Source organism: Diadema antillarum, unplaced genomic scaffold (assembly GCF_040938485.1).
Source record: "Diadema antillarum isolate AM-2024a unplaced genomic scaffold, OU_Dant_1.0 seq00000041_RagTag, whole genome shotgun sequence".
In the NCBI taxonomy this organism is placed as follows: Eukaryota; Metazoa; Echinodermata; class Echinoidea; order Diadematoida; family Diadematidae; genus Diadema; species Diadema antillarum.
In genome coordinates, this window is record NW_027271153.1 from 238,029 (window position 1) to 260,375 (window position 22,347).

A 22,347-nucleotide genomic window follows, 5' to 3' on the forward strand; every position below is an offset into this window, starting at 1 on the left:
ATTGCTATTGTTATTGCTATCATTATCACTGTTATCATGATTATGATTATTGGTATTATACATCAGTGGTATAGAAGTCGATATAAAAAAGGATAGTCGCATCATCATTACTCCTCTCATTCATTTTTGGTAATTAATTTTTTTTTTTACATCGAAATTGGTGGACCGTTCTTTTCTTCACTACTTTGTGTATATTATCTTGCGTCTACGTTCTAGATAGATACGGTGGTTCATGACTCACATTACATTTATATTCTCCAGTTGTGGGTGTTTTGTGTTTGTTTTATGTGTTTGTTTTTCTTTTTTGTGCGATTGATTATCAGTGAATCCAGTCTACCAGTGCTGTCCGAGATATCCTGGACGCTTCAAGAAATATTCTGGTCTAAATCATTAATGTTGTAATGAAAATACATCATTAGAACTATGGTACACGTCTCATTTTAAATTCATACAATCAATAACTATCACCAACACACATGTACTAAATCACCATGACAACGTTTCGTGTGCATGCCAATATAGCCCATTTCCAAAGTCTGAACATCCGAATTCGATAGAAGTTTGTCTATTCAAAGGTACCATAGTGATCCGCAGTTCCCGTGCGAGCGCCCACGGACCACCATAGGATTTCTCGGCCCACTGTAAAGCTGGCTGATCAATGCAGCCCAACCACGCGAAATTTACACGCGCGAGTGTGATCAAATGCAAAAGATGGTCGTTATCTTCAACTGAGTTTTATTAGAGTAGTATACGTCGGAAGTGACTACGAGATTCATTGATCTGTACGTTCGACAATCGGCCCCGTTAATGTTATTTTCCGACAAAAACTGAGGACATAGGTCTACAAGTATCGAAATTTATGGCTTGCAAGTTTGATCGAAAGGAAAGTGGAGGAAGATAAGTACATTGTAACTGTTATGTTTACGAATTTTTACTGTGGGATCGCCGCCGCCGTCGACGTTGGCATATGATGAACCATTGGACAACGACGTACCGTGGCCGTGGTGCGGTGCAGCTCCGGACAAGAGCGTGTAGCAGATAGCACAACGTACAGAGCCTTACGTACAGATTTGTATGAAAACATTGCACTGTGCCAATGAATGGTGACGTGAGCTAACCTTATTAACAATCTCTAATCACGTTTTGCTATTTGATCAGAAATGTCTGTTTCGGAGAAAAGAGAAGAAGTACCTCCACCTCCAATACCAGAAGGATGTAGACCGCTAAGTCATCAGGTTGCAGGTCATATCTATGGAAAATGTCAAACAAGAGCAGGTAATGTAATGTCAATGACAATGACCTACAATGTTGATAAAACTGTGTCACTGCACTGTTAGCATGGTTAGTGTTTAAATTTTTTATACTGTTACTACAAATATTGTTGGTCAACTAAAAAAAGTAAACTTATTTTCTAACTGGATAGAATTGACACAACAGTGTGACAGACCTAATTGTTGGAGTGGTCATTTGACCGAAAGATCGGTCTGTATCTGGTCGTCGGGGAAATGTTCCGCGGAGACTGCGTCTGGCTTCGCATATCCCCTCCTTATGTCTACGGAGGAGAGCGACAATGTCAAAAAATAAAAGACTCCTCCGGACAGACGGATCTTTCTGTCTAAGTCACTGGTCATGGCATGGCTGGTGCCTAGCCCGACCAGACGCTGTTACGCTATGCGACGTACCATGTACAGCGACTGGGCTGTGTATACAGTAGTTAGGCTGGTGCCCAGTGGTTTTAGTGATAGCACAAAATTTCTCACATTATTCACAAAATGAGAATGTAAGCCATCATTTCTGCTTTTACAGTACAATTTTGACTAAAATTTAGGCCCTATTGGAAAGTGGCATAAATTTTATTTAATATTATCCAGAGTTTATGTCCTCGTTTGCAAGAAGGAACTTGCTGCATTTTGAATTTTACTAGATGTTAGAACTTTGTTTGTGACAGAGTCCAAGCATTAAGTTTATTGTCTGTGGCAACTTCGGCATACCGCAAATGGGGGCGCAAATGTAGGTCCCCACTCCATTCACTGCCATTCATTTCGTCATAGCTGGGGACTTCTTTCAACCTCCATAGACTTTGCACATAGTGGAGACGCACGCGCAGAACGAGAGGGTACCGATATCACAATTTGGCCGCAACTTCTTAATTTTGTGTGGGGCTGACATTCATTCCGTGATTTGTTTGGCTGTTGGATAACAACACCTGTCATTTTACCAGATGTTGAGTAGGAGAGTGGATCATATCACTGGATGCTTTTTAATTTTTTTTTTTTTTGTGGCTCTGAATTCCGTACTCGGAGCTAGACGATTAAATTTCAGCCAAAAATAACACCAGGTATTCACAAAGTCCTGAAAATATAGATTTTGCAAAGCCAAAATTAAGAAAATTTAATAATATATTCACTCTGATTTTTGGAAAATAGACTCCAGTTGTACCCCTCTACAAAAAGTTATGTTGTACAAAAGTGTACTTGTAGTGCAGTGTAAAATCGCATTATACCTATAATTCCAGACACAAGTTTCATAATGGAATAAGCGATGCCCTTTAGGCTTTACATTACTTGTCTTTGCACCAGAACCACAATTCATACCTACCCACGATTCACTGTACACAGTCATACCGAGCGGACGACAAAGAGAAAATTGGCAAATGAGGCTCAAATTTTGTATTTTACAGCAAAAGGTGAAACATGAACGTTTCCATCAATTTAGATAATCGACATCTTCTATATCTGATGTGAAATGTAAATTTCTTCAGTCTTAGTGTATCTACATTTTTGTGTTGAATGTGTTTTTTGTTTTTTGTTTTGATTTCAGCCCATACAAATGCTCTGTGAGACTAGTCTACAAAGTCCCATGTGTATTTACAGCTGTAATGTCATTAGTACACATAGATGTTCATGTCCAGGATTTTTTTTTGTCCTATGCTGTCGGGTAATACCGTACCATACCTGTATAGATGTAAACCTATCAGTAGAAAGAAACATTTCATCTTGTATACAATTACTAAGCTTCCTTATTACAACAAGCAATTTTATATACATATGTAATTTTACACTTGATGACGGGAGGCAGTTATCCCAAAATTTTCCAACTGATGAAACTCATTAGTCCAGAGAGTCAGTCACATACACTAAACGAGTTGGATGTCATTTACAAACTATGATGTACCACATAGGCTGTACATGTACATACATTTGTAGATTAGTTTTGATTGTACTATACTACATGCATTTGCAGGGTGAAGAGTACCAGTACATAAATTCGTACAGCTGTACTGTGTTGAAACATGATCCAATTTCATTTTTTTCTTTTTGTCTTTGCTATGAATTCCCACTTGGATTTTTATCATCTTCTTCTTTCCTTCATTTCTCTGTCTTTATATTAACTCTCTCTGTCTCTTATTCCTGTCTTTATATTACATTAATGTTTCTCCCAGGACTTCTGCAAGATGATTATGGGTCAATCTTGAAACTCCTCCAGACCAACAATCGAGGGACACGGGAGAAGAAATTCTATCAGATGGTGTTTGGAGAGGACCAGTCTGATCCCCTACTGCTCAGTGCACGGAACCTTGTGGCACCCTTCAAAGGGACTGTGGTCTCAGCGGAAGATCCATCAGGTAAAAGGAATAATGGCTAGGGCTTTTGTTGTTCCCCTTTTCAAAATCTCATGGCCTACCGTAACCTACATTGTGTGTGTTTGTGGTATGGTATTGAGTGCAGTATTTTGCAATCGTTTTTTTCTTATCTTTGTATTGAATCCCTGCCCATTTACTGTCTGCAGGAAATATCTGGATTTCTGTCTGATTACTTTTGTTTAACATTTTTTATCTGGTCACAGGCAGCTGTTTGGCAAGGATGTAACAATATTATCTGTATAATATTTTTAAAAGTTAATCTTATCACAGGGTGACAAAAACAGCCCATGTAATTTAGGCAAGTGACCTATTGCTCTGTTGTGTTTTGCAGTGATAAATTCAGAGCCCATGCATTGTGTTGGCCGGAAAATGATACTCTGGGAAAAACTGGAGCCGGAACAACCCTGATTGACTAGTTTACTGAAAAAGTTTCAACAAAGTATTAACTTTGAATCATTAAAACAGCTATTAGTTTAACATGTGTGGGTTCTACAATGTTTAGTTGTTTGTTTTGCATGGATTGTGTAGATTAGATTGCACTTTGATTTTTCTACATAGTAATTGTAAGTTCCTAGTTGGTATGCACAAGTGGACACTTTAGATGAATTTCTCCCCATTTGCAAAATGTCATTGCACTCAATGCTTTGCTTTAAATGTGCTTTTCATAATAGTCACTGTCACTCTGATGATCACCCAGAAGATTCAACAGGGAATCAAATGGGGAACAACCAGGAGAAATTTCTGTCATACTAGCGAATGAGCTCCCGGTTGAATTTCTCTCGCCCGCTCTTCTACAATGCAAGTACATGTTCTGGCACATGCGCGAAATGGCCCGCGAGATGTTGTTGGTATACTGACCCTTTGCTTTTTCCAGAGAGTTTACCTGCAATGCCTTTCATGCTACAGCGTCGCCCGGATATTTGCGGGTGTCCCTGCGAGTTTATCAGGGACGGTTCGAGGGTAATATTTCTGAAAACTCGCAAGGCATTTTACCTGAGCATTTCCCTGAAATGCCTTTCATGCCTCAGGGTCACCTGCAAATTCCTTGGAAATCCTGGGTGAAATTTGCTAAGCATGAAAGGGGTAGACAGTGTGGCTTCACCACCTAGCTGTTTACAGCAGCAGTGTCCCATTTACAAGTAAGGTGCCAGATGACAGTGCTTTGTTTTCTAAATCCCTAGAGGGCCTTCCAACATACACATTGTAGTTTAATAAAACAAGCTTACATTATTTCTACCCATACACTACATCCAAATGTAGTAAGACAAAGTGGGATATATGTGATATCAACTGGCTCAAAAACATTCACCAAAGCAATATTGAATCATGATGCAAGTGAACAGAAGAGTGGCTGCCAAAAGGATGGCCTTTACACAGTCATTGTTCCTCATCAGCCAATCATTGCAATAGCAATCCAGCTGGAGCAGGTGATGGGAGCAGAAACCGTCAAATGAATGGCTTTTTTTTTTTTGGGGGGGGGGCAGTGTAATCACTAAATGTGTAATGACAGCAGTGCCTGATTGAGATTGCAGTATTTACTGATAAAAAGAGAAACTCAGCAGGACTTTGTCATACTGTACATCTGTCATGTCCCGTGGGCCCCGTTTTATGAAGAGTTGATATTGATTATATAGTTGATTTCTATCATAACTTAATGGCAGCCTGTGTGGTAAAGAAATTTATAATTGATCATATCTTTTGATAAACGGGGCCCTGAACTCATAACTCATAATGAATTTTTTTGCTTCATTACATTTCAGTTATATTGAGGCTATATCTTTGTCTACAATCATGTTATGTGTACATTGAATCTCTTCAAAGGAAAAATGACTGGAAAAAAAAAAAGGTCACACTTGCTTTTAAACCATATGAAGCCGTGTTGGGGGGGGGGGGTGGGACACATGCCCCTTACTATATTTTCGTTTGCTACTCCTACACCCTTCATCTAAATTCAACCAAATATGGTGACTTTTCGTAAGATTTTATTACAGACATTTTAATGTATGATTTAGCTATGTTTGATAATGCTGGTTGCCATGGCAACCACAAACTGACAACCATGTCAGTCAGATTTTGTGTCTTTTTTTCTATTCCAAATACAATTAACAATATAATGGTGGATGAAATGGAAATTTCTTGACTGTGATGTGCTGATGGAGCAAAACGTGAAGTAATTATGATTATGAGTGGCTGTGATTTTTTTTTTTTTTTTTTTTTTGGGGGGGATATTATTTCCTTTGTTTTTTTATGTGACACCAGTATTTTCCAAAGATTACCCTCTTATTTTGTGTCATTTTAAATAATTCACACAAGTTATGCCTGTAGTATCATTTGTTTATCATATTGTCAATCTGCAAAATCAAAATTCAAACATTTTGGAAATATGACATGTCATAACTGTACATGTGCCTATCGTAAACAGTACATCACAGATCTCATAATATATTACTTTATATTGCAATGAATACCACCCCATGTGATGACCTAAAGTGAGAAATTTCAACCTTAACAAATAATCAAATTTGATCTGCTTTTCATTTGTGGCATATAGAAAATAATTTGACCAAAATAAAAACATATATACTGGGTATAAAGAAATTATACAGAAGAATAATGTTTTTAGCATATTTCCTATGTATTTCTTTAAAATTCTGGTTAGTGCCTTCCATGGATGACCTAGAGAAAGTTCAAATGAAGGGTCATGTAGAATTTGAGTTGCTCTACCCAAGTGCCAAATATGGTGGTGATACAAAATATTTGTACATCAAATAATAAAGTTATATTGGGGTCACAATGTGCCCCTGTCCTGGGAAGGGTCAAAGTACCTTGGGCTTCGATACAAACATTGCAGTCTAATAAAACTAGCTCCAAAGATGAAAATTGTCTATTCTGTTATAAAGTATGGTGTACAGTCTATCTATTATTTTACAGATTGAAGATCATACAGTCAAACTTGCAGTAAACTGAAAACAATGTTAGATTGATGCTCCTTTCACTTTGAAGAGGAGTTGAAAATAAACATATGTGCATTAATGGTTTGTTCGTTTTGTTTTTTGTTTCGATAGACAAATTGGTCAATATTGTGATTTATCATTAATGCCACTCTCATTTTCATTATTGAGACTAGCAGAACAGCCATATCAACAGTCTTATTTCTGAGCAAGACAAAGAAGGAAACAGTATATTTTTTTCCCTACAAAATGGGAAAATTTGCCTTTACAGATCAACTTTGGACATAAATGTATCTGGAAATCTCTCTGTGGGGTTTACTGGTAATTCATTTTGTATTTGTGTGAGCCAACAATGAGTTTTTATGATTCTTCTGAAACTGAACCCTAAAGACCATGTAGGTAATTAGATTTCCAATGGAGACTATGATTCCTGTGGACAGTGTGTATTGATTCAAGGAATATTTTCCTTGTTGGGAATTGTGGGGAAGTGTCTTGCAAGAAATGATTTTTGAAGCATACACCACACGCACCTCTCAGTATGTGACCATACAAATCAGCTTATTTTCCTGTAATCATGTAAGTTTAGCTGTGCTAACTGTGTTATTGGAACCTTTCCATGCCTTCATACACTGTATACAGTGTATATTGCTTTGTCGTTTTTTCTGTCAGTCTGCCAACTACAGTGTAGCATTGTGTTAAGGAAAAGAGGAAAGTTGTCTAAATTACTTTTGTGCTCAGTTCCAACATGATGGTCTCGTATTAGCAGAAAACCAGTAACATTATAATAGAGAACAATGCAACAGTGTGGTTAAGAGTTCTATTTAAAATGTGTACATGATGAATTCATTACACAGTTTGGTATTTAATTGCTCAATGAAAATCTATTGTGTTACATTGATGTATTGTCCACAAGGTACTGTACTCAGCAATCAGCATGCTATTGATGCATGTGAGTTTGTGTGTCTTTCACATTCACATTTTCTAGAGAATTTCATTGTGTTTCAAGCATCGGTTGTAAGGATGGAGAATCGAGAAGAAAAGTTTAAATGAAAAAGAGAAGGAGTGATACTTCAGTTTACATGAAAGCACAGTGCTAAATAGCCACATTGGGCAGTGTCTGTGGAAGCTGTTTTTTGCCTGTCAGCATGCTCAGTGTGTTTGACGGATCTGTTTGCTCAGTCGGGATGTGCAAAGTTCACTGACCAGACTTCAAATAAGAGTTCAGCAACATTTACATTTCTCCATCGGTTGTTATTTGAATCCTTCAATCAATTACAATTCTGACAGGGTTGCTGTATAAAATAAACAGCTCTTTGAGATGATAGAGAAATCTCTCTTGTAACCATCTATGTGACTTGTGATTGTAATCATGTTTGAGGTAAGGACCCTTCTGCCCCTCGAATGTAAAATATAGAGCCCTTTCAAACAATAGAAATATCTCTCTTGCAATTATGTTTATGAGTAGCATTTGTATTCTTGATTTTTGGAGTTTTGTAGGTACAAAGTTCCTGACCTGTCAATCTAACTCACAAAGCATGTGCTCGCTAGTGCAGTGCAGGCAGATTGCATTACATTTTGTGCAGTCTGTGGGAGGAAGTAAAAGTACAGTGTAGGGTTGTGCTAGAAGCACTGCATGCTCAATCACGTTTTGGAGATTAAGCCTTTCAAACGGGAAGTACATTAAAGAAAATCATAAAAAAGTACATCTATGTTGACAGTGCTTAAGTAGAATTCATCGGAGATATCATCATACTTCCTGATGTTTTCTCGGGATGTTTTGATGGAAGAAGATAAGTTAATTCAAGTTTCTTTCAATGAAATGTCAATACTGATTGCAATATTCTGTGTTTTTGTTTGTTTGTATTTGTTTTTGCATTTTGCTGTCGTCTGTGGACTTGCACCTGACAGTGGAGTACATTAAGCTGGGTGACATGACGGCGGGCTTCTCACACCCCTGCATCATGGACGTGAAGATCGGCCGCATCGGCTACGAGGACGGCGTCAATTCCAAGAAGGCCCAGACGGCTAAACTCAAGTACCCACACATGGACAAACTCGGCTTCCAAATCCTCGGCATGCGGGTGAGTAGGGAGGGGGTACAAAGCGACCCAGCAGATCCCCATCCAGATAATGTGATCCGCCCCAAAGCCATTAGGCAGGGCCTTAAAGGATCTATTTTAAGGAAGAAAGTACAGACAAACGGAATGGTAGATGTTTAATGAAAATTGGACGCCAAATAGAAATAATATGGAATTTTAAAGGATTCATGCTCTCACCGAAAAGTGGTCTTTTAGCCATCACGATGCCATTTGGCTGAGGTCATCGGCTCACAATTCTCCCAGTGGTTTGTGCACACAAATGTGCAAACATATTTCTTTGGTAATGATTCCACTCAGCCCCCTCCCCAAAATGAAAAAAAGAAAAGAAAATGTCATCATTGATAGGTCATTGCATCTCAACAAAAGTTACCCATACATGCAAAGAATTTTGTTTTCTTCTTGATTTCAAATGATATATATATATATATATATATATATAGTCGAATTTGATGAAGATTGAAGTTTCTTGAACTTTGTGTGGATGCTTGCTCTCTAAACAACAGCAACAGTTTGATACAAAAAGGAAATAGTAATTTAAAAGATAGTAACACTCATGCATCTTGTGTTTAGGGACCCAAAATTTTTCACAAATTAACAGGGGAATTAAACCATTTGTGTGCTTTTTGTGCCAATTTGCACAGAAAACCCGCAGCATTGTACAGACTGTCCACAGTCCCTAGCACAGAAAAGGGTTAAAACTCACTGCTGCATGGGTATCGCTATAAAGAGAAGAATGTTTTATGTGATTAAAACAGCTCTAAGATATATGTGTTTCGCATCAACTCTAATGGCGATGGAGCAAGATATATGGCAGATCAAAGACTTGGTGAGGTTGAGACTCATTGGTGGCCTGATTCATTCCCTGCCCACCAAGGTTCGTTAGAAAAACCACAAATAGCACTGGTCAGTGAATATGTGCACTGAAGCGTCACTTCATCGGTAACGGTTGACTCGGCCGTTCCACGGTAAAAGGGTCTATCTTGAGAAATGTTACTTTGGAGAAAAATGGGTTTAAAGTTTGGTGTATTTGTATGTCTGCCTCTTGTGTTTGTAAAGAGAATGGCTTGTGAGTGTTATGTGTTATAAAAATATAAAAAATGTAAAAAATGAAATATGAAAAATACACCAAATTTTAAACCCGTTTTTCTCCAAAGTAACATTTCTCAAGATAGACCCTTTTACCGTGGAACGGCCGGTCACTCCAGTCAAGATTCTCCGACTGTGTGTGTACTGACATACACTATACAGTGTAGAGATCAGTGATGAAGCTATACACAATTGAGGGTATCGCCAATAGGTAGGTGCCGTGCGCAGAGCAGCGTTTTAGATGCATCATGGGATAGCTCATGGGACAAACTTGCCCCGGTTTTGGCTGCACATGCGCTTACATCATGCTCTGTCTTTATAAAGAGGTATTTTTTGTTGAAGATTTCTTCGCTTTCCATCATGTGACCAGCACATTGAAGCCTTGCAGTAGTGAACCATGACTCTAGTGACGGCAAATCAGTAAAGCTTAGACACTTTCAACTCTTTTAAGCTGAATTATAGCCAAGAAAAAAAGGGCTAACAATGGAAAAGCAGACAAAGAACTCCATTGAATCGTATGGGAACTGCGACTGGCGTGAGACAACCGGAAGCGAACAAGGGACCAAGGAATCCCACAGTGCACCTGTGACAGACCTCTTCAGCGTGCGCAGGAGTTTTTTATGACATTGGCGGTAGCAAGAATTCATTATGGAGATTCTCATATATATATATTCCAGCCAGGCCAGCCTCCCCACTCCTTGGTAGCCCCACAGTACAGGGTCTTTAAAAGCTAGTGCACGTCACTCGTTACCAGAGATAATGATCCTCATATCATAAATACTCCTGTGAGACACCACACAGCTGGGCTCACATGAAGCCTGTTCTCAGTGATTCAAACTGTTCTGTAGCTGTGACATCTGTCATGTTGAGTGCAATGACAGGTGTGCCAGGTACTGAGTACCTGGTAGTGACAATGTACTATAGATTGACATTTAAATGTATTAGTTGTTTGCTCATGACCTATGTTTGAATGTTGAAGTACACTATATTGAATCAGAATGTCAGTTCTACACTGAAAAACAGAAACTTACAAAATACCCTACAAGTGTATCCCCACGCATATATCCCAAACAGAACTATGTGAGGAAAGTACATTGTATGTAAATTATTAGCTACACTGTATCAAACTGCTATTTCAGTCCCACTAATTCAATTATGTGTCGTCTGCAAAATCATTGTGCCACTCAGCCTTCTTTTAAAACAAAATACGACCGTAGGTATTCCAGTAGTGTGTGCCTGAGGATCACTTTGAGAAATCAGTGTCTCAGCGTAATATGGAGATAACAATGTCCTTCAGGCTTCTGTTGGTAACTCATAGCTCACAGTGATTTCTCCAGCAAATTTAAAATAAATTGGTAAATAATTGGACAGGTAGAAAAAAAAAGAAGAGAAGAAAGCTGACTAGAGCTGCAGTTGCCCATGTTCCATTGTTGTATGAAAAACCCTGCTTTTTGGTACGTATTTGAAGATAAACAAGGCAGATCATTATCAAACAGAGACTGGTCCATAATAACAAAGAAACATCATGTGTAAACAAGGTGCTGATACATTCCACTCTTTCATTTTCATTCATGCACACAGTATTAATGTATGCAGCAATGTACAAGTGAATGCATTGATCTACTTCTGATCTGTTTGCTTTTTGGTTTTCAGCTTCACATTGCATCAATGCCAAATTACAAATATCAGCATATAAATGAACAAAGCTGAACATAGCAAAACATGAAAATCAAATAAGTAGGAGCTAATGTGACAGTGCTGTTTGTAAGTTGTCGACTCACTTAGAGCTGCATTTTATATCGTAAGAGAGGACAACTGATCTGATCTGATCTGATCTGATCTGTGAGAGACACTCAATGCATCAAGATTGAAAGACTTGAGGAGTGAAACTGTAGCTGAATGACAGAATTGTGGACACATTTGTGTGTACTATATTGCGCATGCACTTCACGCTAATGGTATAAACTTGTTCAGTGTGCATGATTCATTGGTATCCCACTTCATATTGGCACTGGTACAAAAATGTGCATTTCCTCAGTGATATTACACTGTATGCCATAACATATCTATATGAGCATCATTAATGTTGTTCATTGCAGTTATACAAAATTACAAAAGAACCCCCCCCCAAAAAAAAAAAAAAAAAAAAATGAAGGAATCTTTAAAAATCTTCTTCTCTAGAACCAGAAGTGATAGAATGAAGTTAGTACTACGAGTTAGTACATTGATGACTGTAGTTTCAAGTTTGTTCATGGCAGAATCAGGGGTGCCCCCCTTGGGACCCAGGGGAGGGGGGTGGGGAGGGGTCCTAATGGAACCTAAATTGTACATTTCCATCTTCTTCTTGAGAACCCCATGACCTATTTCCACCAAACTTGGCAGGTAGCATCCCTAGGGGGTTAGGATCTCAATTTGTCAAAATGGGCACCATGCCCCATCCAGGGGACCCCCAGGGGGCCCAAACTGCCCAAAATGAAGGAATCTTTAAAAATCTTCTTCTCTAGAATCAGAAGTGATAGAGCTAAGTTAATTCTGTGACTTACAAATGTAGTACATTGATGACTGTAATTTCAAGTTTGCTCATGGCAGAATCAGGGGTGCCCCCCTTGGGACCCAGGGGAGGGGGGTTGGGGAGGGTCCTAATGGGGCCTACATTGTACATTTTCATCTTCTTCTTGAGAACCCCATGACCGATTTTCACCAAACTTGGCAGGTAGTATCCTTAGGGGCATAGGATTTCAATCTGTTCAAATGGGCACCGTATCCCACCTGGAGGGTCCCAAGGGGCCCAAACCTCTCAAAATGAAGGAATCTTTAAAAATCTTCTCTAGAATCAGAAGTGATAGAACTAAGGTAATACTATGAGTGAGCACATTAATGACTGTAGTTTCAAGTTTGTTCATAGCAGATCCAGGGGTGCCCCTCTTGGGGGCAGGGGGGAGGGGTGGGGAGGTCCAAATGGGGGCCTGAATTGTACATTTCCATCTTCTTCCTGAAAACCTCAGGATGGATTTTCATCAAACTTGGCAGGTAGCATCCCTAGGGGGTTAGGATCTCAATTTATCAAAATGGGCACCATGCCCCACCCAGAGGGCCCCAGGGGGCCCCAATCCCCCAAAATCGAGGAATCTTAAAAAATTTGGGCCGTTATTGTATATTTTCATCTTCTACTTGAGAATGCCTGGTCAAATTTTGGTAGAGCTGTGAATGATTTAGATTAGTGACTGCGTGAAAGGTGAACTTAAGATACTCAGGTGAGCGCTGGACCCGCGGGTCTCTTGTTTTATAATAATGTCGTTGTCCACACCATGAAATATTCCATGTTAACACCATTTTGCATTGTCTCTAGAGTTCTCATGCACAGGAGGAATTAACTTGTCAGGATGAACTCGTCTCAGCAGTCCCTATAAAACTGCTTGAAAATACCAGAAATCCCATAGCAGTACATGCAAAATGTAGGGCCTACACGTTTTGTACATACAGACTCACTGCTTGACTTGAGGGACGCTGGCCTATACACGTACAGTACAGTGCACATACTTTGATACACTTGCCAGTGTACAGTGTCTAAAATTTTTTGTAGCTCCACTTTCATAATTATTATTCATTCCATTACCAGGCACTAATATGAAATACTAGCTCCCCCCCCCCCCCCCAATAAAAAAAGAAGAAGAAAAAGAGTAAAAGAACAAAATAAAAACAAAAACAGAACAAAACAAACAACAACAATTGCCGGTGTTGCAGCCATATTTTGCACTCATACAGATTGTATCTGATTAGTGCAATGATAGTGGCGGTAGGTGGCATAATACTTCTGTTGAGCATCTCGTCCATACGTTAGAATTCTGACTCTGCCTTGCTTTCGAGCCTTAAGATGGAGAAGACTAATGTGAAGTGTGATCACTTAAATGCCATCATAATGGGTTTTGTAGGGTACTTCATTTTCAAATTCAACAAGTACAGAATCGGTATGTACACTACTCATCTACACACACATACACACACACACACCTATGTATATATTGTACATACACTGTAAATGAGTTGCATGCAGCAAGCGATCATCTACTTTCCCGAACCTTTTCTCTGGAGCGAAAATGAGTGTGTATAGATGCCAGTTCCATAAGGAAGTACATCACAAGTTTAATGCAATATGAGAGGGAGTTTCCTTCTCAGGGTTATTTGCTTATCTATTTCTCCTTTTTTTTGACGGGGGTTACATAACAGAAATCTCGGGCATTGATAGCTGTTGCCATAGATATACTTGTACTTGACCATAGCCTTTTCCCAGGCTGTTATTTCACTTTTACCATCCTCTCTCTTTCTGTCTAATTTTTTCTTTCCATTTTTTTTTTTGCAGTGCATTGCTTATATTCACACAATTTGCATGGTGTTTCATAACCAAAGTATCAAGTAAAAGTTTCCATTTCCTACTGCTCCCTCCCCCCCCCCAACACACACACAGAACACTTTGCTATGTGAGTACTCCTATCTACTCTGAATGTTTAAAATGCAAATCCACACCATGTCAGAGTTGGCTTTGATATGAAGTATACATGTAGTATGAAATTCAGATGAACAGAATGGTAGGAATGCTCAAAGTGGGACCTAAAATGAGAAAATCATGACATTTTGAAGTTGAGGACGAGTCCCGAGTATACTCGAGCCGATGTCTATGGGAAATGCATGTTGTAGCAAAATCAGTCGGTCCTCAATGGGTTAAAGGCAACTTCAATGTAATGTGGAGTTTGCACAGCAACAGTATTATTAGGCTTTGGTATGTTGGATGCATGTCAAGGCATAGCACTGGGTGGTATTCATAGATGGCTCATCTGTCTTTAGATACATGTACGTGGTAGCACGTGAGCTGACGGTGAATAGACGGTGTCATTATTGTGTGGTTTCAAGCCCGACTTCAGATCTGCTATTCTGTGTGACAGGGGTCAAAAGTTGTCTTTGCTCTTTGTATTCCCACCAAACAGTTTTAGAGGACAAGTTCACCTTCCTAAACATGTGGATTGAGTGAATGCGGCAATATCAATAGAACACATCAGCAAGAGTTTGAGGAAAATCGGACAGTCCGTTTAAAAGTTATAAATTTTTTAACTTTCTGCTTAGTCACTGCTGGATGAGAAGACTGCTACAGCTTGTGATGTCACATGTGTACAACGATATAAAGAGAGTATATGGAAAATTCAAGATATTTTCACTTTTCTCGCATAATAAAAGAACATTTGACTTCCTTCTTTCAGAAGGCAAGGGGGAATAATATTACCCTTAACAAAAATATGTCAGTGACGAGTCGAGGAAATGTGGACTTTTTCAAAAAGTAAAATTTTGTGAAATTCTCTATATATTTTCCTTATAGCGTTGTACGCAAGTGACATCATACACTCTAGTAGTCTTCTCATCCTGCACTGACCGTGTTTCCCATATTTAACTATAGATTTCAGGTGAATACTGCTTAATTGCATTCAAAGAAGATGGCAAAGGGTTGCTCACTCTAATTGCATATCTTTCATTTTTTTTCAAAACATTTTAACCCAGTCCTCAAATATTTGTTGTAATGATGCAAAATGTGTGTGTTTTTTTTTTTTTTTAATGGCGTGGGTCAGTGTGTCAGTCTATAATGGTTAGCATTCATAAAGGGTATGCTGACATTGGTGTGATGTTTCACCCAAATGTGCTTGTATGTTTGCTTACATAAATACAGCAATGAGGGCTTTAGACTTATGAAATATGTGGCATTCCCGTCCTCACGCACTCTCTCTTTATTTGTTTTCTCTTTTTCTCCTTTTTTTTCCTCTCTCATTCTCTCTGTGAAAGGGCTGTGAGAAAGGAACAAAGCTTTTCTTTTTCTTTTCCTTCTTTCTCTTTCTTTCTCTCTGTCCAAGGGCTGTCAGAAAGGAATAAAACCAGGAAAACATGATGTATATCACTGAGTTTTAAAACCTCAGCATTCGTTGTAGTTTCTGGAAACAAAGAGAAACCAATGAAAATAGATATGACACATTTCTAGTTAAATAGATGAGAAAAGAATATTGATTGTGCATAGGTAAGGTGTAGACAGGAATGTTGATGGTCCTGTTAATTTTTTTGTTTTTGTTTTTGTTTTTCATAGGTTTGTTGGGTTTTCTATCTTTCTTTTTTTTTTGGGGGGGGGGGTTCTGTTGTCTTTGAATTTACTTCAACTAGTCCATTTGATTCAGAGACTTGGATATTAGCCTTGCTATCTGATCAAAACAAAATTTAGATCAAGTCTATACAGCATTTTTCCTCACCAAACTGGGCTATTCTGTGCAGATACTGAAAACCCTACTGACTTTGTACAGAAACCTTCAGGTACTTGCAGGTGATAAGTTGAGTACTGTATCACATGCTATGTATACCATATATTTTGCAAGATTTGATTTTTGCTAATTTTGCGTGTTGGATGCCATTTTCGAAATGTACAACACGTCAAAGTATTAACTCTGATCCCGACATGAATGTGACTTGCGTGTGTATATTTCTCCATCCATTACTGTACTCCACGATCGCAAATTCAACCACTAACAAATCTACTAGGCAGTCCCAATTTGCAAACAATTAGACTTGCTAAATACGTGGCATATACACAATGTAGTATTCCTCCAACTTTTTACATTTTGTTTTCCATGAGCGAATCTGCCATCATTTGAGATACAGGATGAAACTGAGTTTTGAAGCCGGGAGATATGACTAAAGGGAAAACATTGTAGAGTGTCTGTCATAGATAGGAAATATGTACAATGTAAATCTGTGAGACTTTGCTGTATGTGTTCCAATATCCCACTGTCCTCCAAAATCCAGTCCTCAACTGTGCACTTAGAGCGTAACAGTACCAAGTCCCTCTTTACACACAGGCACTGAATTCTACCAGCAAGTGCTGATAGAATGCACAATGTACATTCTCAAAATGTTGGGAGCCTAGGGCCTCTTGAGCATGCTTTTGTGAATCCTCACAAAGCTGAATTGGGCTTCTCACCCCAACAAACTCTGCTCTGAATAGTCTGTGGCATGATATAGATTCACAATGGGTAAACTTTGGCCCAGAGCCCTGGATAAAAACAAAACCAAAAACAAAACACACAAACACAAACAAACAAAACAAAACAAGTCAATTCCCCGTGGAATCACAAAAACTGTGTTGGATGGAGATTGACAACCACTGCTAGTCAGTAATATTCATGCATAAGATATTATTGAAAATTACTGGAATACAACATATTTTTCAGCGCCAAATTGACAATTGTCTTCGTGGGCTTTCCGCACAAGACAGCAATTTTATAATGAAACATGTAGCTGTGACATTTGCAGATTGTTCTTGTGTTAGAGCTCTACATTGTCTTTTGTGTACAGATCCCAAAATGAAATATTTTTCGTCCCGCTTTGAAATGAAGGTAGACATTCATTATCACTGATGTTCCTTATTCGAGGTGATACATGTATTTACTGGCAAACTCTGTTTAAATGTTACCTGATACTCAATAATTTTTGTGTTTCATGAAAAAAAAAATCATCTTGGCTTGTATAGGTTACCCGTTGAGGACTGTTTGATTTTGCTACAACACGCATTTTCCATAGACACTTGCCCGTTTACAATCGTATACTCAGGACTTGTCCTCAACAGGTAAATTCTCTTTGACAGTATTTCTATGATTTTAGAAAAGCTACTTTCATGACATTTCTGTATTCCCCTCTTGTCCCTTACAGATCTACCACCCATTGAGCAAGAGATATTCGCAGTACGACAAAAAGTATGGAAGGTCACTGGACGTGACTTCTATGATTGAAGGTGGGTATTTTTTGCATTTGATAGGAGCAGGTCAGACATAGATGGACATTTGTTTTTGAATCTGCACCTCAGTCAGGAGTTCTTGGGATCCTTGTTTAATAGTTTATAGTATTTAATGGAAATCGTTTTGCCAGTCGTCATTTCCTATCCGAGGACAAGAATGACAGTGAGTACATGATACAGAGGAATATTTTCTCTCTCATATTACACTCTGAATTTCATGTTTGCTCAAAATCCATCCACGATAAGTGATGCTTGTTGGTATTAAACACAGTAGAAAGGTTCATTTTGTATTTTGTCGGTTTTGATCATCAGATTTTGTTTTTCCTTTTGATAGAAATTAGATGTTCTTCATACATTGAAACTTCACAGACATTGTCTATTACAAACAAAGTAAGTGCATGAGTAGGAAAGGGTTTGAGAAGTATCGTAGGTGCAAAAATTGAATTTGAGAAGGACCAGAATCTGTGAAACTAAGCTCACAAATGTTTAATTCCTTATGACAGTGTTCATGATTAACTGAATATTGATTCAAAAGAGCAGTCGCTGCACTGCTCTTGTCGGGGAGGCCCACATTTCTTGTGTGTATGTTTGTGCATGTTTGTGCAACTGTCTATAGCTGTAGTTTCAAATCCGTTTATCCGGATGTTGTTCGCATAAAAATATATCACTTATACATAACACTCCCGTTATAACAAACACGGACATAACAAAATTCTGGTTACAACAAAGTAAAAATTTAGGCTGCAACATTATCCACTCTGTGCATTTTTATTGTTTATTTGTTCAGTTATAAAGAAATTTTGATATAATGAAAGAAAACTGCCAGTTCCGAGGACTTTGTTATAATGGGAGTCCATTGTAATTAATTTCAGAGGTGTGGCTTTCCAGTGCAGGTAAACAATTGTTATTTGATCATGAAATTTCAATACATGATTATTCCTTTTGATATTTTGATTGACAGGTCAGGGGCGTAGTGCATCCTTTGTAGGTCCGTAGGAGGGGTTTGTATTGAATAAGTAGCAGTTAGAGGTGGCTTAGATACTCAGGCTCTAGATATATCAGCAATAATGTTGGGGAGCAAATATGTACCTGAACATACAAGTCCATGTCTGCATAAGTCAGGAATGTAGCACCTCGTCTTTTCTCTCTCGCCCAGGTCTTGCCAAGTTCTTCAATGTGGAGGAGCAGATCCGGACCGACATTATGTACTCCTTCCTGGTACGTCTCCAGCAGATCCTGGACTGGTTCCAGGTTCAGACGTGCTACCACTTCTACTCCAGCTCCCTCCTCTTCATCTACGAGGCTGATACCTACTACCGGGACATGCTCAAGCCCCCCACCCCGCCCCTCCCACATTCCACCCCGCCCACCAATGGCACGGATAGGACTCGCGACTGTGCCACCCCGCTCAACAGCGAGAAACCAGAGACCTATCCGCTGAAGCGGAAAAAGATGAGGAGGGAAGGTGATCGAGAAAGCAGCTCGCAGAGCACTCGCCACTTTGACAATGGTGTGGTAATCGTAGGGGAAGAAGGCGATTCGGTGTGCAGTAGGGATGTGGATGTACAAAGTAATTCCCCTCTTGGAGGTGCCAATGAAGGAAAAGCGCTAGTCGGTACTCTTCGCTGCAATGGTGTGAAATCCAGACATGAATGTGATGAAGGTGTCACGCAGAGCAAAAGTGGCAAACCCAGTTGCCAGGACGACCCATCCAAGAGTTCATCCACCCCGAGGATGCAAGCATGCGAGAGAGACTCGTCCGTCAATGGTCCCGTGAGTGAAAGCCTTCTCAATCACTCCCATTCCACTCGCAGCGCAAGAACTAGTCACGAAAGTCGTTGCGACACCAACTCATCAGTGCAGAATCAATCTGCGGCACAAGCAAGGGAGCCCCCTGATGGCAGCTCACCAACAAGGGAACGGAGAAACCCACCTCCTGTGGAGGTCAGGATGATTGACTTTGCCCACGCAATAGAGTCGACGACGCGAGACGAGAACTACATCTTTGGCCTGAAAATGCTCATGCAGTACATAGAGACTCTTCATGATTGTACTGTAGGATAAAAAACAACATCAATTCCCTCTGCGTGGACCACAATCAAGCCAATCACATCTTCAATGACCACAACACGTCTTTACGTAACAGTTGCAGAGAGTATTGTTTACTCATTTACAAAGGATTTCCTTATGTTTTTTTTTTAAGTCTTGCAAGCTGTAAATATTTCCTTTTTTGTGATACTGCACAAATTATGACTTTTTAAAAAATCCTTTCCATCGTATTATTGTTATTATAGCCAGTGACTTATATATGATTTTTTTTTTCTCCTCGTTATGTACTCTCCATCCTAGCAGTAGGAATTAGCATTGCATGAATGGGCAGAATTATTCTCCTTGTGTATATGTATGATCCGTTTCAAGTCCCTGACATGACTGTGCATATTACTCTTATATTCGTGCAAAGATGGCAATCATGTTGAAATTCAAAATAAAACTATACCAGATCTATTATGATTATTGTGGTTGGTTTTTTTTTTGTTGAGCTATCATTGTTGATTACTTAGATGATATGAATTATGAAACCATGTACAGGCAACTCCTGTTATAAAAAACTCCTGAGGACTGGCCCTTTTCTTTCATTACATCGAAATTCCATATTATAGCCAAACAAATAAAGTATATAAAAATGATAAAGATAATAATATTGGGACCTGAATTTTGACTTCGTTGCAACAAAATTTTGTTAGAACCCTGTTCGTTATTATGATGGTGCACTGTATTAATGTTACACCAAAGCCCTCTCAATATTGCTTTGTTCACCATTGACTCGGTGAATCTTAGAAAACTCTTATCTCTGGTTTGGTGCTGTATCTTTTTTCATTTAATGTTTTGTTATTCATTGTCAGTGCTTTATTAGATACAGTTTAAAGTTCTGTGTGGCTTATACATGTATGCTTAATTAGGTTGCAAAAGTTTTAGAGCCTCGGAAATGCTGAATTTTTGCCTGATTCTTAAATTTGCAACTTATTTTAATAGAAGATTGGTGTTTGTGTTTTTCTATCAAATTTGCTAACTTTTACAAATTTCTTTTTTGCTTTTTTTTTGCTTTTTTTTGCACAGATTCAGTTGATTTAATCCTTTCAGTGTTTATATATCTTTTTTGAAGGCAAGATATAGAGTGAAAATGAGAGTTGCAAATGTACATGTACTGATGACAAGAGTCTGTAGCAAAATCCCCTAAATACTTGATGTGACAAGACTCAAAGATGAAACATAAGTTAGACCCCCAAAGGATAATGTTTGTTTTGTTTTCATATTTTCAAAGATAGGTTACTCCACATTGATAATGTTAATATGTGTTAGCACAGTGAACTTGGCACCATGCTGCATGTAGCATTATTGAAGCCCATTCAAACGGTTGACCTAGAAACCCATAGAAAGCCAGGTCCATTTTCTTCTTTTTGTGTGTGGGTGTGTGTGAATATACAGAGTTGCACATTCACCTCAAAGTGGGTCATACTTTGCTTTGACATGAACCATCCTGGCTGCATATACAATGTACAAGAGATGTCACTAGCTAATCATCATAGTGATATTCTAGTTTCGTAGCATGTGCGTTTTCTGCATTTTTTTCCTATTAATATGGGTTACTTTATGTAGGGATTACTTTCTAGTTTCTGTGTTTGCATGTCTCATACCTGGAATGCGTCAGATGCATGCAATTTGAACCTGTGTAGAATTTGTAGGAAAATATGTAACAAGGCGTAGCTCCAATGAGACAAGCCAGGAGTTAATGTAGTTGGCCCACAATGTCACGTTATCACATTCTCCTATTTACTCATAATATAGAGATTTCACAAAATTTCAACCTGGTTGTAAGTCCTATGAAAAATGCCAAGCAACTCCAATTAAGTGAGGTCTGCTATACATTAACGTGTAATACTGAGAAACACAGGTCAATAAATGTAAAAATGTCTAAAATACTAAAATTCCTAAATTCCCTCTATTGTGATGAGGCAAGATGGATTTATTTTTCATATTTATGATATATCTCTGTGCATGATTTGAAAAGAAAATTTTCATCTCTGATTATAGTGTTTGTATTTAAGAGGAAGAGTTCGGCAGCATACCCTAGAATGTAGAAGTGTTGACTACTGTGTAACTGGTGGCCACTATAATCTGTCGCTGTCCAGCATGGGCCGGTGTCAGATGTATCTTGTATCCCCATGGATGTGGATGGTTCCATGACATTTGCTCCTGCGACAATTGCTCCCATGAAATATCTGAAACATATAACCTAACCCAAATCCTAATCGTCACATCAAATTCAAGCCAAAAACCCTATCACAACCGTAACCCTAACCCTAAGTCCTCGGACAAAATAAGACTAGAGCAATTATCGCAGGAGGAAATGTTGTGTCACCGAAGGTGATTTGCATCGTACTCTGAGCTGATGCCAACTTTTGATGTCGTTGAGCAAAAGGAAACTGGTATAGAAACATGGTGCAAAGATTAAAGGCAAGCTCAATCTCGGACAATCTCATTGGGCCGTATAGATGTTTCTGCCAGTGGTGGCGACAATATGGTGATTTGTTGCAACTGCAACTTCTGTAGGGTGGCCCCTCTTGTGGAAAGAAGTGAGAAGTAGGCAACACCATATACAGGAGTAATGGCAAATTAAAGAAGCATGTATCTTGGCTGGCAAAATTTGTAGAGCAAAAGGTACACTGACGTTCTGAACACATAGCAGAT

General features: G+C 38.8%; 1 protein-coding gene across 1 annotated transcript; it reads left to right on the forward strand.

Moving 5' to 3' along the window:
• The first annotated feature begins 1,078 nt into the window (after positions 1-1,078).
• On the forward strand, positions 1,079-19,662 carry LOC139725439 (uncharacterized). The gene is made up of 5 exons (XM_071636515.1): positions 1,079-1,275; positions 3,443-3,625; positions 8,503-8,675; positions 17,514-17,595; positions 18,755-19,662. Exons 1-5 carry the CDS (start codon positions 1,161-1,163, stop codon positions 19,660-19,662), a joined length of 1,461 nt encoding a protein of 486 aa, XP_071492616.1. The 5' UTR covers positions 1,079-1,160.
• The last annotated feature ends 2,685 nt before the right edge of the window (positions 19,663-22,347 follow it).